The sequence below is a fragment of the Oncorhynchus keta genome, chromosome 30 (genome assembly GCF_023373465.1).
Source record: "Oncorhynchus keta strain PuntledgeMale-10-30-2019 chromosome 30, Oket_V2, whole genome shotgun sequence".
NCBI lineage: Eukaryota > Metazoa > Chordata > Actinopteri > Salmoniformes > Salmonidae > Oncorhynchus > Oncorhynchus keta.
In genome coordinates this window covers 27,759,754-27,776,033 of record NC_068450.1, presented here as the reverse complement: position 1 = coordinate 27,776,033, position 16,280 = coordinate 27,759,754, and the positions used below count along the sequence as shown (strand labels likewise).

The 16,280-nt window shown below is 48.2% G+C and overlaps 1 protein-coding gene across 1 annotated transcript; it reads left to right on the top strand.

Annotated features, from left to right (window-relative positions):
• The first annotated feature begins 11,715 nt into the window (after window positions 1–11,715).
• On the top strand, window positions 11,716–15,909 carry LOC118363354 (early growth response protein 1-like). Its single transcript, XM_035744096.2, has 2 exons — window positions 11,716–12,717; window positions 13,601–15,909. Exons 1-2 carry the CDS (start codon window positions 12,507–12,509, stop codon window positions 14,905–14,907), a joined length of 1,518 nt encoding a protein of 505 aa, XP_035599989.1. The 5' UTR covers window positions 11,716–12,506; the 3' UTR covers window positions 14,908–15,909.
• The last annotated feature ends 371 nt before the right edge of the window (window positions 15,910–16,280 follow it).

Here is a 16,280-nt window from a genome sequence, read left to right as displayed (position 1 = left end):
CGCCTGAGGAGACGCTGGTGATCGGAGGTGACTGGAACTGTACAATGGATTTTACAAAAGACAGAAATGGGGAAGAGCCTCATTCAGTGTCAGTGGGAGTGTTAAGGGACATCTTTAATCAGTTTGACCTAGTGGATGTTTGGAGAACTAAACATCCAAACACAAGACAGTATACGTGGGTGAAGGTTTTTGGGGCTAGGGTGAGTGCAGCTCGACTTGATCGTTTTTACATGTCCAGGAATCAGAGCAATAGGCTTCTGAGTGCTACCATTCTCCCAGTGGGGTTTTCGGATCACCACATAACCATGGCTCGGCTGTCTATTTCACCAGGCCCCGGCAGGCATCTTATTGGAAGTTCAATGTAAAGCTCTTACAAGATGCCACTTTTGCTCAGGTTTCCAGACTTTTGGGAAAGATGGGGGCAGCGAAGAGAGGAGTATGAGTCTCTGAGTCAGTGGTGGGATGTGGGGAAAGTGCAAATTCGGCTTTTCTGTCAACAGTACACAGCTCTCTCATCCTCAGAGGCTAGGAGAGTGTTGGGGGAACTAGAGCGGTGTATTAGTGAGATGGAGGTAGAGATGGTGGGGCAAGGCAATGTAGGCCCCCAGGCTAACTTAGCCGAATTACGTAGGGACCTGGGCAGTTTTTTCCAGGTTAAAGCAAAGGGAGCACTTGTAAGAGCTAGGTTCTCCATGCTCAAGGAGATGGATGCTCCCAGCTCCTTCTTCTTTGGTTTGGAAAGACAGAGCAGTGAAGCCAAGGGTATGCATTGTCTACGGCTGTCTGATGGGCGGGTGACCTCTGTGGTGGGGGAGATGCGGGAGCGGACTGTGGAGTTTTATACTGAATTGTATAGGGCAGAAATGTGTGATCCTATGTGTGCTCAGGTCTTGTTCGCAGGACTCCCTAAGCTCTCTCGGGCACAGAGGGATGAAATGGACATTCCTCTGTTGTCACATGAACTGGCAGAGGCAGTAACCCAGATGTCCCCCGGTCGTGCACCCGGGGGTTGATGGACTTCCAGTGGAATTTTACAAAAATTCTGGGGAACAATTGGACAGGATTTCTTTTGCGTGTTGCGAGAATGCGTAGGGGTAGGAGAGTTGCCGATGAGCTGCCGTCGGGCGGCTCTGACTCTCCTGCCCAAAAAAGGGGACTTGTGTGAACTTAAGAACTGGAGGCCTGTGGCGTTACTCTGTGCGGACTACAAGATTTTTGCCAAGGTCCTCTCTAACAGACTGAAGTCCCATCTGGACTCTATAATACACAAGGACCAGACATATTGTGTACCGGGACGCTCAATCACTGACAACTTGTTCTTGATTAGGGACATGTTGGACTTGTCGAGAGGTTCTAATGTGAACTTTGGACTGGTCTCTTTAGATCAAGAGAAGGCTTTTGATAGAGTGGATCATGAGTATCTGTTTAATGCGATGTCTGTGTTTGGGTTTGGGAAGAGTTTTGTGACCTGTGTGAAGCTGTTGTATGCTGGGGCGTCATGTATGGTTAAGGTGGGAGGGGGCTCAGTAGGCCAGTCTGGGTGAGACGGGGCATTAGACAAGGATGCCCTCTATCTGGGCAGCTGTACACACTAGCCATTGAGCCTTTTTTAGGACTGCTACGCAGGAGACTGCGGGGAGTGTGCTGGACAGGCATGGATGTGGTGACAGGAATTGCAGTCTCAGCATATGCAGATGATGTTTCTGTGATGGTCAGGGATGGGCAAGATATGCAGGAACTAGAGACCAGTCTGAAGGTGTATGAGGGAGCTTCATCAGCTAAGGTAACTGGGGAAAGAGCAAAGCTCTGTTATGTGGGGCATGGGGGATAGGGCTCCTCCTCTGCTTCCAGGGGTTTGCAGTGGGGTTGTGAAGGGCTTAAAGTGTTGGGGGTGTACCTGGGCTCGGAGAGGTGGGTCAGCAAGAACTGGGAGGGGCTGACACAGGCAGTGGTGTCAAGACTGGCCAGGTGGAGGTGGCTCCTGTCCCAAGTGTCATATAGAGGGAGGGTGCTGATAATCAACAACCTGGTGGCATCTTCCTTGTGGCATAAACTGGCTGTCCTCAACCCCCGCCGGTCTGCTTGCAGACCTGCAACGCAAGCTGGTGGACTTTTTTGGTCGGGACATCACTGGCTGAAGGCAGCAGTTTTGTACATGACCGTCCACGAAGGAGGACAGGGCCTGGTGGAACTGGAGAGCAGGATGGCTGCTTTCAGACTAAAGGCGGTGCAGAGACTGCTGTACCACACTGATGTTGGCTGGAGGGAACCAGCATGCGCTGCTGAGGAGAGCTGGCGGATTAGGGTTGGACCGGCAGCTGTTCCTCATGAAGCTGGAGAGGCTGAGTACAGCAGGTCTCTCAGAGTTTTACTCTGCGGTGCTGAGGGCCTGGCAGCTGCTAAGGCCCACACGAGAAGGGGGTGTGGAGCCTGGGCAGTGGGTGTGGGAGGAGCCCATCTTCCACAACCCAGCCATCCCTTTGAGATCGGTTCAGTCGGCCACCCTGCAGAGGCAACTGATGGCAGGGGGTTTACAAAGGCTGGGTGACCTGAGACTGCTGGGAGAGGAGGGGTGGAAAACCCGGAGGTCTTGGCGCAACAAACAGGAATAACGTCTCTTAGGCTGCTGGAGAGATTCCTGGAGGAGGTCCAGGAGGCACTGTCTGAGCCGGTAAGGGGGTGTTTGAGAGGCCAAAGGGAGAGGGGCCACCAATGTTCCCGCCACTGCAGGTGACGGCAGAGACTGGAGACTGGCAAGGGGTCTGGAGGACTTGTTAGATTTTAACACTCCGAGCCTGGGGGAGTTTGAGGGGGTGGGAGGTAAAGCCCTCTACAACCTCTGCGTTAAGGTGAGGAGCATTAGAAGCCTAACAGGAGTGAAGGCACATCAGTGGCAGGGGGTATGTGGGGCGGAGAGTATGGTGGGTTTTAGATGGAGGGCGCTCTACAAACCCCCAGTACCAAAGAGGTCAGGGACCTCCAGTGGAGGGTTCTTCATGGAGCCCTGGCCACTAACAGCTGGTTGGCACGGGTTGATCCGGGGTGTCCTTTCTGTCAAATGAAAGAAACTGTAATTCATGTGTTTTCTGTGTGCACCAGGTTAATGCCATTAATGTCTCTGTTGGAATGTCTGTGTGACAGGTTGGGGGTGGTTTTTGCTGTTGGGATGTTTATAATGGGATACAGGTATTCGAGTAAGGAGAAAGAAAAATGTGTTTTGTTGAATTTTCTGTTTGCTCAGGCAAAGTTAGCTATTTGGCTAACAAGGAGGAACAGGGTCAAAGGTGGGGGGATAACAGACCCTTTACTACTGTTTCATGGGATGGTCTCTGCGCGCCTTAGGGTTGAGTTTGAGTTCTATAAAATGATCAAATGTGTGGAGATGTTTGAGGAGATATGGTGTGTTGGGGGCTGTCTGTATTGCTGGGGAAGATGTTTTGGATATACGGTTGTAGGAGATGGTTTTTGTGTATTTTTATTTATTTTTTATTTTTATTTATTTTAGGAGTGGGGGTGAGTTTTAAATGAATTAAGAATGTTTCAATAAAGCAAGACCAAAAGTCAAAGTCTCTCTCTCTCTCTCTCTCTCTCTCTCTCTCTCTCTCTCTGTCCCATACCAAGCCATTATTAAAAGGTGGACCTAGCTGGTTCCAGTGAACATGACCAATATAGAGCTTTGTCCTGGAGCAGTCCAGCTGAACGGCCAGACAGCTTTCATGTAGTCTGCTGAGTCTGGTCAAACTGTCTATGACCACTGTGCCCTGGTCCAAGTCCACTACAGTCTGTCACCCACAATGGAATGTTGACCAGAACATGGTGAGCTACTGGTCGGGTAAGGCCATCAGGGAGGAAGGCTGGCTGAGTTCAAATGTATTAGTCTGTTGTGGCAGAAGTATAGGAAGGCTACGGTGTCTATTGGCTTAAGTTCCCCTCACACACACACAAACATGACAGAGCTTTCCAGGAAGAGGGAAGAGGCCAGCTACACCCAAGAATTGACCGCACCTACAACATCTAACAGTTTATGGTGTAGCTTTATTAAAACGCTGACATGTTTTGACCATAGTCTTTGTAAAAGCTTGTCAGAGTAACAGAGCTAACTTCTGTGTCAGGTACTGTGTCATGGAGTCTAACTGAACTATTTCAAATGTGGTCGAGAAGACAATGAACATGGCTTATATACAGTAGGTTGTTTGGTTTCAATGTAACAAACGCCTTAGAGTAATACACTGCTGATAACTTGGTGGGATTGGCCATCACCTCAGGTAGGCTACGGCAGACACTTGTTTGTGACGAATACAAAACAAGCGTTTGTGTCAACCTTTAAATGTTACAGACACCCACCTCCCTGATATAGCTTTATATTAGCCAGGGGAAGCCCCATTCCATACCAACGCTGATGATTCATCTCCAAAGGTCAGGGGTCAGGTCTTTTGCCATCCACATCAAGCAAACAATCGTGGGGCGCGGTGAGTCACTGTTCTGCCGGTCCCAGGGGTGCAAGGGGGTGGTGTGGGGGGTCTGGTTGCAGCCTCCTGGGCTTTGACGGGTAATTGTCTCTCTGTCACCCATAACCTTCAGAAGGCAGACAAGAACTGCGCGATAGCGATGGGACACAGAGAGGCAGTTGTGGTTCCACGTATCACAGAAAAGTTGTACACATTCATTCTCCCAAGGAGAATCTGATGAACGGTACGCCTACAGTTCAACAGATAAAGAAAACTTCAGTTTGTCCTAAAGGGGATGAGAATCACATATGAACATTCCTCTTGAATGTAAGGCCAGAATTTCAATGCTATGTGTCCAAATGCCTCAGATCAAAGTGCAAAGAATGTGGTGTCGCAGAAGATTTAGTGACACAGCAGCAACATGCATTTTACTGTAGCGCAGTACATACTTACTACTGATCCAATCTGAACACAGAAACATGAGACACAGTATGGTAGATACTTAAACAAAGACAGAACACAACCAGACATGCAGTTTGTATCATCAAGATTATTTCCTATCTGTTTGGTTATTATTAGATGTCAACCAGCCCAGTGTCTGACACCTCTAGCTGTATAACCACTGTTTTCTCTCTTTCTTTCTCTTTCTCTCTCTTTCTCCCTCCCTCTCACTCGCTCTCTCTCTCCCTTTCAATTCAATAGGGCGTTATTCACTCTCTTTCTTTATATCTCTCTCTCTTTCATTTCAAAGGGCGTTATTCACTCTCTTTCTTCCTTTATCTCTCTCTCTCTCTCTCTCTCTCTCTCTCTCTCTCTCTCTCTCTCTCTCTCTCTCTCTCTCTCTCTCTCTTTCTCTCTCGCTCGCTCTCTTTCTCTCTCTCTCTTTGTCTCGCTCTTTCATTTCAAAGGGCGTTATTCACTCTCTTTCTTTATATATCTCTCTCTCTCTCTCTCTCTCTCTCTCTCTCTCTCTCTCTCTCGCTCTCTCGCTCGCTCTCTCTCTCTCTTTCTCTCTCGCTCTCTCTCTTTCTCTCTCTTTCTCCCTCCCTCTCTCTCTCTCTCTCTCCCTTTCAATTCAATTCAAAGGGCTTTATTCTGTCTCTCTCTTTCTTTCTCTCGCTCTTTCATTTCAAAGGGCGTTATTCACTCTCTTTCTTTCTTTATATATCTCTCTCTCTCTCTCTCTCTCTCTCTCTCTCTCTCTCTCTCTCTCTCTCTCTCTCTCTCTCTCTCTCTCTCTCTCTCTCTCTTTCTCTCTCGCTCGCTCTCTCTCTCTCTTTCTTTCTCTCGCTCTTTCATTTCAAAGGGCGTTATTCACTCTCTTTCTTTCTTTATCTCTCTCTCTCTCTCTCTCTCTCTCTCTCTCTCTCTCTCTCTCTCTCTCTCACTCTCTCTCACTCTCTGTCTCTCTCTCAATTAAATTACATTCAAAGGGTTTTATTCTCTCTCTGTTTAGAAGCTTTTTGTGACAGGTTTGTCTCTCCCTCTTATTGATTGTGGTTTAAAAGCTGGGAGAAAAATGACATTTATCAACCTGGTGTTGGCCTGGTATTGGCCTGGTATTGGCCTACTGTTTGCCTGGTGTTGACCTGGTGTTGGCCTGGTATTGGCCTGGTATTGGCCTGGTATTGGCCTACTGTTGGCCTGGTGTTGGCCTGGTGTTGGCCTGGTATTGGCCTGGTATTGGCCTGGTATTGGCCTACTGTTGGCCTGGTGTTGACCTGGTGTTGTTCTGCTTTTGGCCTGGTGTTGGCATGGTGTTGGCTGGTGATTAATTCTGGCAGAAGCCTGGTATTTTCTCCACAGTGTGGGGATGTGAGAATCTCTCTTTTCTGCCTTCTCTTCCTCTTCCTCTCTCTCTCCACTCTCCCTTATCTTTGTTCTGTCTTGCTATTCCCTCTCTCCTTTTCTCTATCACCTTTCCTGTCTTTCGCTACGTCCTTCTCGTTTCCATCTCTCTCTCTCTCTCTCTCTCTCTCTCTCTCTCTCTCTCTCTCTCCCTCTCTCCTCCGCTGTCTCTGGCAGATTGGGACTTAATTCAATATTCACCAGTGATCTGCGCAGCACAGTGAGGGCATGAGGGAAGGCCTGAGCTGAGGCTGGGTCTAAGGGATGGTGGTGCGGTGGCTGCGTAGTTGAGGGCAGAGCCTCCCTCCCTCCCTGCCGGAGAGCTGGGTGCTCATCAGACGAGGACTCTTCTGGCTGGGCTGCGTGGGCAACGACGGGGAACAGGCAGGCTAGAATTAACCAGCTAACCCACACGCATTAAAAAAAACACACAAGCATGTACATACTGTATGTAGCACGCAGGCACATACACATATACATTTACAGACACACATACACACATTCATATACACATACAGATACATATACAGATACATATACAGACACACATACACACATTCATAGACACATACACACATACACACAGACATATACATATACAAATACACATACACAGACACATATATATATGTATATACACATACATATATACACACACACACACACACACACACACACACACACACACACACACACACACACACACACACACACACACACACACACACACACACACACACACACACACACACACACACACACACACGTCCACCCCCTCCATGCATCAGTGAGTAATACAACAGCTCAGTTCATAGTGTTTATCATCTTTATTACTTTATGACTTTCCTCAGAGTTTTCCCTAACTAGATTTTATTACATTGTCTTTAGATGAGGAGCTTCCTCATCTAGTTTCTTAGCTGCATGTACTTATCGACCCTGGAAAGTGATTCATGGCAGCCTCAATAAACACAGACAAGAGTTTGGCTTGGTTTTGCCTTGAAGCCATCACAGCACAGAATCACTATAAATACCTCTCCTGGACCAGCCTTGTACAATGATTGTGACATTCACACAGACACTCACAGACACTCATGGGCACTCATGGGCACTCTCACTAAACTATTGTAACAAAATCAGCCTTGGAAAAACCACAGCCATTCAACTCTGAAAACATTTCAGAGTCCATTGCAGAACTATATGTCTACTTCTTCTCTCCCTCTCCTCTCTCTATATGGGATATGTCAGGGATGTTGTGTTGGGCCCGCTCTAGACCCATCTAAAACCATTTGACATTCTACAGACATTTTATCATGGATTTTAGAATTTCAGGTACACTAAGTACCTAGGCTTTGTTAGTGAGGCTGGCAAAGCCAGTCCTGGACCATCCATAATATATGACACACTCTAATGGGGGTAAACAGAGAGAATTCCCCTGAGGCGGGAAGGGAAACGCTGGGGAGAGAATCCAAACCATGGAGTAAAAATGTACCGCACACTGGGTGCCAAAGGGAAAAACAACAACAACTTGTGAGGAGATTTGTGTGTGTGTGTGTGTGTGTGTGTGTGTGTGTGTGTGTGTGTGTGTGTGTGTGTGTGTGTGTGTGTGTGTGTGTGTGTGTGTGTGTGTGTGTGTGTGTGTAATTGAAGAACATCAAGGCCTACTGGACTACATACAAATCCATTTCTGTTTCACAGGACCACCTCCATGTACCAGCCTCCCTGGAGACAATCTGGATAGTAGTTATCAGGACCACCTCCATATACCAGCCTCCCTGGAGACAATCTGGATAGTAGTTATCAGGACCACCTCCATGTACCAGCCTCCCTGGAGACAATCTGGATAGTAGTTATCAGGACCACCTCCATGTACCAGCCTCCCTGGAGACAATCTGGATAGTAGTTATCAGGACCACCTCCATGTACCAGCCTCCCTGGAGACAATCTGGATAGTAGTTATCAGGACCACCTCCATGTACCAGCCTCCCTGGAGACAATCTGGATAGTAGTTATCAGGACCACCTCCATGTACCAGCCTCCTGGAGACAATCTGGATAGTAGTTATCAGGACCACCTCCATGTACCAGCCTCCCTGGAGACACTCTGGATAGTAGTTATCAGGACCACCTCCATGTACCAGCCTCCCTGGAGACAATCTGGATAGTAGTTATCAGGACCACCTCCATGTACCAGCCTCCCTGGAGATAAGCCCAAGATCAATCTGGATAGTAGTTATCAGGACCACCTCCATGTACCAGCCTCCCTGGAGACAATCTGGATAGTAGTTATCAGGACCACCTCCATGTACCAGCCTCCCTGGAGACAATCTGGATAGTAGTTATCAGGACCACCTCCATGTACCAGCCTCCCTGGAGACAATCTGGATAGTAGTTATCAGGACCACCTCCATGTACCAGCCTCCCTGGAGACAATCTGGATAGTAGTTATCAGGACCACCTCCATGTACCAGCCTCCCTGGAGACAATCTGGATAGTAGTTATCAGGACCACCTCCATGTACCAGCCTCCTGGAGACAATCTGGATAGTAGTTATCAGGACCACCTCCATATACCAGCCTCCCTGGAGACAATCTGGATAGTAGTTATCAGGACCACCTCCATGTACCAGCCTCCCTGGAGACAATCTGGATAGTAGTTATCAGGACCACCTCCATGTACCAGCCTCCCTGGAGACAATCTGGATAGTAGTTATCAGGACCACCTCCATGTACCAGCCTCCCTGGAGACACTCTGGATAGTAGTTATCAGGACCACCTCCATGTACCAGCCTCCCTGGAGACAATCTGGATAGTAGTTATCAGGACCACCTCCATGTACCAGCCTCCCTGGAGATAAGCCCAAGATCAATCTGGATAGTAGTTATCAGGACCACCTCCATGTACCAGCCTCCCTGGAGATAAGCCCAAGATCAATCTGGATAGTAGTTATCAGGACCACCTCCATGTACCAGCCTCCCTGGAGATAAGCCCAAGATCAATCTGGATAGTAGTTATCAGGACCACCTCCATGTACCAGCCTCCCTGGAGATAAGCCCAAGATCAACCTGGATAGTATATTATGTTCACCACCTGTGGATGGAAGGGAGAATGCATTGGAAGTTGAACAGATTACAAGAGGTACTGATAAAACAAATCATGGCGCAGCAACCAATTTGAGCAGTTGATTCCCTATTTAGGAACTCCACATGTAATATTATTATGTAACATTAGTTATATCTACCTGGAGTGGTGCCCTCTTCAAACGTGTTGAAGTCTCACCCATATGCACTGCCCTTATCTCCCCTTTGCCTACACTATACACACAATGAGTTTCCCTGCATAGCTCCAGTCAGCATCGGGCTGGTGGAAACAAATGGATTTCCTGTCAGAGCCATCTAGGAGTCCCTGTTCCCTGGCCTGCTGTATGGTTGGAACAGCCAGGGAACATCAGTAGCCCGCAGGCTCCTGGCAGTGTTTAGAAGCGCTTTGTTAATGCGGCCTATTAGCTCTGTGAGTGGCAGAGAGATTCCCCGAGTATGGAGCCGGGGAGGCCGGGTACACCCTGCAATTAGACAGACAGGATAGCCCCGGCCCAGCGCTTTGTCAGCATCCGCGGGCGTACGCCATCATTCATCAATGACAACAAGGTAGATAGAGAGAGCATCTTCCTAATGTTAAGGAATAGCACGGAGTTGCAGATAATGAGTGATGCGTAATTTAGCCATCTATAGACAATCTTGTCAACACTTGATTTGACATATACAGACACACATACACACAGACATATACATATACAAATACACAAACACAGACACGTATATATATATACACATACATACATACATATATATATATATATATATATATATATATATACAGACACACACACATATATATATACACACACACACACACACACACACACACACACACACACACACACACACACACACACACACACACACACACACACACACACACACACACACACACACACAGATGTATATATATATACACATACATGTGTTATTTAATGAACTGTCCTGCTGGTCAAAGTAATCTCCATACCAAGCATGGCTTAATAACATACTGAAAACTCTCAAGGTCTTGAACTATTTCAATGGCAGCCAGGCAAGCAGACAGAACGCAACGCATTTAATTCCCCCCAAAATTGAAAAAAAAAACTAGGCTATATTCACATATTTCCTAACCATGACCCAATCTTAAAATATGAATTTTGACAGCATTTTTATTTGATTTTTTATAATAATTGTATAGGTCGTTTGATTTTAGGTTTACTGACACGCGACACTGGCATCCTTGCACAGGATTTACCACGGTCATCCTGGAGGAATCAGCTGTCTGGCCTTTCTTTCTCTATTCCTCTCAACTGTCAAATGCTGATGTCTAACTAAGGCATGCGTTGATGTGGTAGATGATTGTGTTTGCAATGAAATGCTTCAACAATTTTTATTTTTCCACATCATGACCGTCTCTGTGAGCCTTTTTGTGCGTAAACGGGATGGCTAGACTGGCCACGAAAACGGGATGGCTAGGCTGGCCACGAAAACGGGATGGCTAGGCTGGCCACGAAAATGGGATGGCTAGACTGGCCACGAAAACGGGATGGCTAGGCTGGCCACGAAAACGGGATGGCTAGGCTGGTCACGAAAACGGGATGGCTAGGCTGGCCACGAAAACGGGATGGCTAGGCTGGCCACGAAAACGGGATGGCTAGGCTGGCCACGAAAATGGGATGGCTAGACTGGCCACGAAAACGGGATGGCTAGGCTGGCCACGAAAACGGGATGGCTAGGCTGGCCACGAAAACGGGATGGCTAGGCTGGCCACGAAAACGGGATGGCTAGGCTGGCCACGAAAATATGCATGAATGCGGTGAATGTATAAAACTGATGCCCCTGTCTTAAAATGCAAGGTTGATAACATTATTAGCTATCCATTTTTTATGAATATACTTTATGAGGCTGTTTTTGTGCTCTCATGTGTTGATGCAAACTGCAAATGCATTAACGCTACACACCTGAGACCCATAAACGAGTTGCTATTTTCATTGCATTTCCATTTAGAGCATTTAAAAGCTGAAATGTCTCGGCTTCTATCTAAAATGAAGGCTACAGTGTTTTCGTTGCTGGTTTGGGTGAGGCTGCGTTATGGAGAGAGGACGGGGCTGACATTACTTATTATACGGAGCAGAGCGCTACGCTTGAGCTGCTCTCCAACCTCTCTCATTTCACTGCTGCCAAGCACCGATCAGCGCTACCTCAGGAAGCTCCAAATAAGGGCAAGGAAATGGAAACCCACCGGAATAGGTCCTTGTGTAGTTACTACCTTACATGGCATGGCGGAGCAGGGTTTTCCGGAAAGCGCGCAACTTGCTGCACAGATGGGAAATCCGAATCTAAACTACGGGCCATTGGGGAGAGAGCAAGAATTATGCCTCGTTCTCTAGCAGGGATTCTCATATGAAGATGCATCGATTCAGGGCTGAGGAAGAGCTGGTGTCTTCCCGCGATTTATTGCACTGGCTCAATATAAAGTCTCTCCTCTCCGCTTTTTCCCCAGGCTAATGTCATGTGTCCTCCGCTGCAGTGTCTAAATATGGGCTTCCTCTACTCCATATATGGACATCTACGTCACGGTGAGAGGGTATATAAAGGAGTCGTAATTCTCTGCGCATGAAAGAGAGCCCTCAGTGCCCAGAACATTTAACGTAAGAGCAGGATAGACATACGCACACACATACTGCGCTATCTCCCTATCCGAAAGCATTTGACAGAGAAAGTAGAAGTGAATTCAAAACAACAACAACAACAACATTATCCAAAAGGGCAGCACCCTAGTTGGATTCAACCAGTGAAAAAACCCAACATATATTAATGATTATTATTATCATCTGATTTAGGGAATGAGTAAAAGGGACACATCTGATCTGAACAATATTTTCTGACCGAAAATTTTTTAAAAGTGGATTTTATTCGTCTTGGACAAAAGGAAGAAAAATAGAAAAAGACTTTTGAAGAACCAGAAGAGTGAAAGAAACAGAAGAGAAGAAAGATATCCTCATCCTCAGCAGCAGTAGCAGTCTGACCCTGCTCTCTGAGGTGGATTGGTGATTCCACTCTGCCCAGCCTCGCTGCACTCATTTTCAGCCTCCAGCACAGCCTCAGGCCCCTACAGGTCCACTTCTCTGGAGGATGGCTGCAGCCAAGACAGAGATGCTCCTTCCAGCCCTGCAGATTTCAGACCCCCTCAGCTTCCCCCACTCTCCCATGGATAACTACCCCAAGCTGGAGGAGATGATGATGCTGAGCTCCGCTGGGACCCCCTTCCTCTCTGCATCTGCGCCCGAGGGAGCAGGCTTCGGATCGGGGGAGCAAGGAGAGCAATATGACCACCTTGCTGGAGGTAAGATTATCTCCTTGTTATATTGCTGGGAGGAATTGCTTTACTGTAATGTATGATAATGTATGATAGAATGCATGGCATGAAACAGTTGTTGCAGAACTTATTATTATTATTTATGTTCACCTGGCAATTATTAATTAAATTTCAACTTAGAGAGAAGACTCTAAATATGATGAATATGTTCTTTGACTGAGACATGGCTAATTTTCATGATTGTTTGATATGAACTTTTTTCAAATTAAGAAATTCATTGTTGAATAGTAATAAAGAAGTTTAATTTATGATGATTGGAAATACAAAACTCAGAAATGTAGAATTGTATAAATGAAATTGTAGCTCTTCATCACTATTGAATGGTATTTGGACTTGATCGTGGCTCACTCATTGCATACATTTTAGAAAGTCTAGAGCTCAATTTGAATTGCATTCTTAAAACCAGCTGAACTGCCGTTTCAGTAATCAATTGCCTTTGGCCTTGTTGCTGACTTCAAGAGCTTGGTGTGTGTGTGTGTGCCTGCATGCATGCATGTGTGTGCTTGTGCGAATGTGTAACAGAAATATTTATATATTTAAATGCATGCATGCAAATGACTTGGCTTGACTTGCACGACAGCGCTCATCTATCTTTTGGTTAGTGGAGGAAATGGCTGGTGTGGGAGTTTAGGAGTGGGAAGGAGCTGGGGTGGCTGGGAGGCAGGGAGGTTCTTCTGCTCTGCGTAGGAACCTGCTGCTGTTAGAGAGGAAAGGGGCAACCCTGTCCACCTCTCTGGCAGGATTCCCCTCTGCCTCCCTCCCTCCCGAGTCCCTCCTCCTCTCTCTCTCTCTCTCTCTCTCCTGCCAGCATATTGACAGGTTGATTAATGTCCCCTCTCTCTCCCTGCAGATACGTTACCTGATATCTCCATGAACTGTGAGAAGTCGATGGGCGAGCAGAGCTACTCTACCCAGCGGCTGCCTCCCATCTCCTACACTGGCCGCTTCACCCTGGAGCCAGCCACCAACTGCAGCAACAGCCTGTGGGCTGAGCCCCTGTTCAGCCTGGTCAGCGGGCTGGTGGGGATCAACACCCCTTCCACCTCTGCCCCGCCCTCCTCCGTCTCTCAGACTGGCACCTCTTCCTCGTCCCCTTCCTCTATCTCCTCAGTCACCAATTCCTCTCAGAGCTGCAGTCTGAGCTGCTCTGTCCACCACAGTGAGAATATCCCCATCTACTCAGCTGCTCCTACGTACTCCAGCACCAGCTCTGACATCTTCTCTGACCAGGGCCAGGGCTTCCCTCTCCCCGCGGGGGGGTCGCTCCAGTACCCCCCGCCAACCTACTCCAATGGCAAGACGTGTGGCTCCAGCTTTCCTGTGCCCATGATCCCTGACTACCTATTCCCCCAGCAGCAGGGGGAGATAAGCCTGCTACAGGATCAGAAGCCCTTCCAGAATGGGTCTGGCCAGCCCTCCCTCACTCCCCTGTCCACCATCAAAGCCTTTGCCACCCAGACGGGCTCCCAGGACTTGAAAAGTGTCTACCAGTCCCAGCTGATCAAGCCGAGCCGCATGCGCAAGTACCCCAACCGTCCCAGCAAGACACCGCCCCACGAGAGGCCTTATGCCTGCCCTGTGGAAACGTGCGACCGCCGTTTCTCCCGCTCCGATGAGCTGACGCGCCACATCCGCATCCACACGGGCCAGAAGCCCTTCCAGTGCCGGATCTGCATGCGCAACTTCAGCCGCAGCGACCACCTGACCACGCACATTCGCACGCACACTGGCGAGAAGCCCTTCCCCTGCGAGATCTGTGGGCGCAAGTTTGCCCGCAGCGATGAGAGGAAGAGGCACACCAAGATCCACCTGAGGCAAAAGGACAAGAAGGCGGAGAAGGGCGGGGTGGCCGGGGTGGTGGCAGAGGCACCAGTATCAGCCCCCCCCCCAGTCTCCTCTTACCCCTCTCCAGTCACATCCTGCTACTCCTCTCCGGTCCACACCTCGTACCCCTCTCCCTCAATCGCCACCTCGTACCCCTCTCCCTCCATCGCCACCACCTACCCCTCTGTCTCCATGTCCATGTCCAGTACTTTTCAGTCCTCCATGGTCTCCTCCTTCCCCTCCTCCGTAGCCTCCATCTACTCCTCTCCGGTCCCCACCCCGCTATCAGACATGCATTCCACACTCTCCCCAAGGACAATCGAGATCTGCTAAGCAAGAGAAAATATACTTTTTATTCTTTCCTCCTCCTCCCCACCACACAGTACGGTCTCTTTGAGGGGAGAAATCAGCATCAAAAGACATATTCCCCTTCTGAAAAGACTTCTCTGCCTGCTCCCTCTGCAAGCTCTGTTCAGTGCTCAATCCTCAGATTCACCCGAAGAAGAGATTAAAACACAGGTCAAGGAACGGGCAAAGACAATATAGAACAGGAGAAAGGAGTTTCTCCTCTCAGTTGGTAAAGCAAATGCAGGGCTTAAAACAAGGCATATGAGACTTTCTCGAGCCATAGTTGAAACAGGTAAAGACCGGTTGGTCGTTCTTATGAGTGAAAACATAGAGACAGACAGACAAACTGAACATCCAGTCGAGCTGTAACTAAGGCACTAAGAGACAGACAGACGGACAGAACATCCAGCCGAGCTGTAACTAAGGCACTAAGAGACAGACAGACGGACAGAACATCCAGTCGAGCTGTAACTAAGGCACTAAGAGACAGACAGACGGACAGAACATCCAGTCGAGCTGTAACTAAGGCACTAAGAGAAAGACAGACGGACAGAACATCCAGTCGAGCTGTAACTAAGGCACTAAGAGACAGACAGACGGACAGAACATCCAGTCGAGCTGTAACTAAGGCACTAAGAGACAGACAGACGGACAGAACATCCAGTCGAGCTGTAACTAAGGCACTAAGAGACAGACAGACGGACAGAACATCCAGTCGAGCTGTAACTAAGGCACTAAGAGACAGACAGACGGACAGAACATCCAGTCGAGCTGTAACTAAGGCACTAAGAGACAGACAGACGGACAGAACATCCAGTCGAGCTGTAACTAAGGCACTAAGAGACAGACAGACGGACAGAACATCCAGTCGAGCTGTAACTAAGGCACTAAGAGACAGACAGACGGACAGAACATCCAGTCGAGCTGTAACTAAGGCACTAAGAGACAGACAGACGGACAGAACATCCAGTCGAGCTGTAACTAAGGCACAGACAGAAGAGACAGACAGACGGACAGAACATCCAGTCGAGCTGTAACTAAGGCACTAAGAGACAGACAGACGGACAAAACATCCAGTCGAGCTGTAACTAAGGCACTAAGAGACAGACAGACGGACAGAACATCCAGTCGAGCTGTAACTAAGGCACTAAGAGACAGACAGACAAACTGAACATCCAGTCGAGCTGTAACTAAGGCACTAAGAGACAGACAGACGGACAGAACATCCAGTCGAGCTGTAACTAAGGCACTAAGAGACAGACAGACAAACTGAACATCCAGTCGAGCTGTAACTAAGGCACTAAGAGACAGACAGACGGACAGAACATCCAGTCGAGCTGTAACTAAGGCACTAAGAG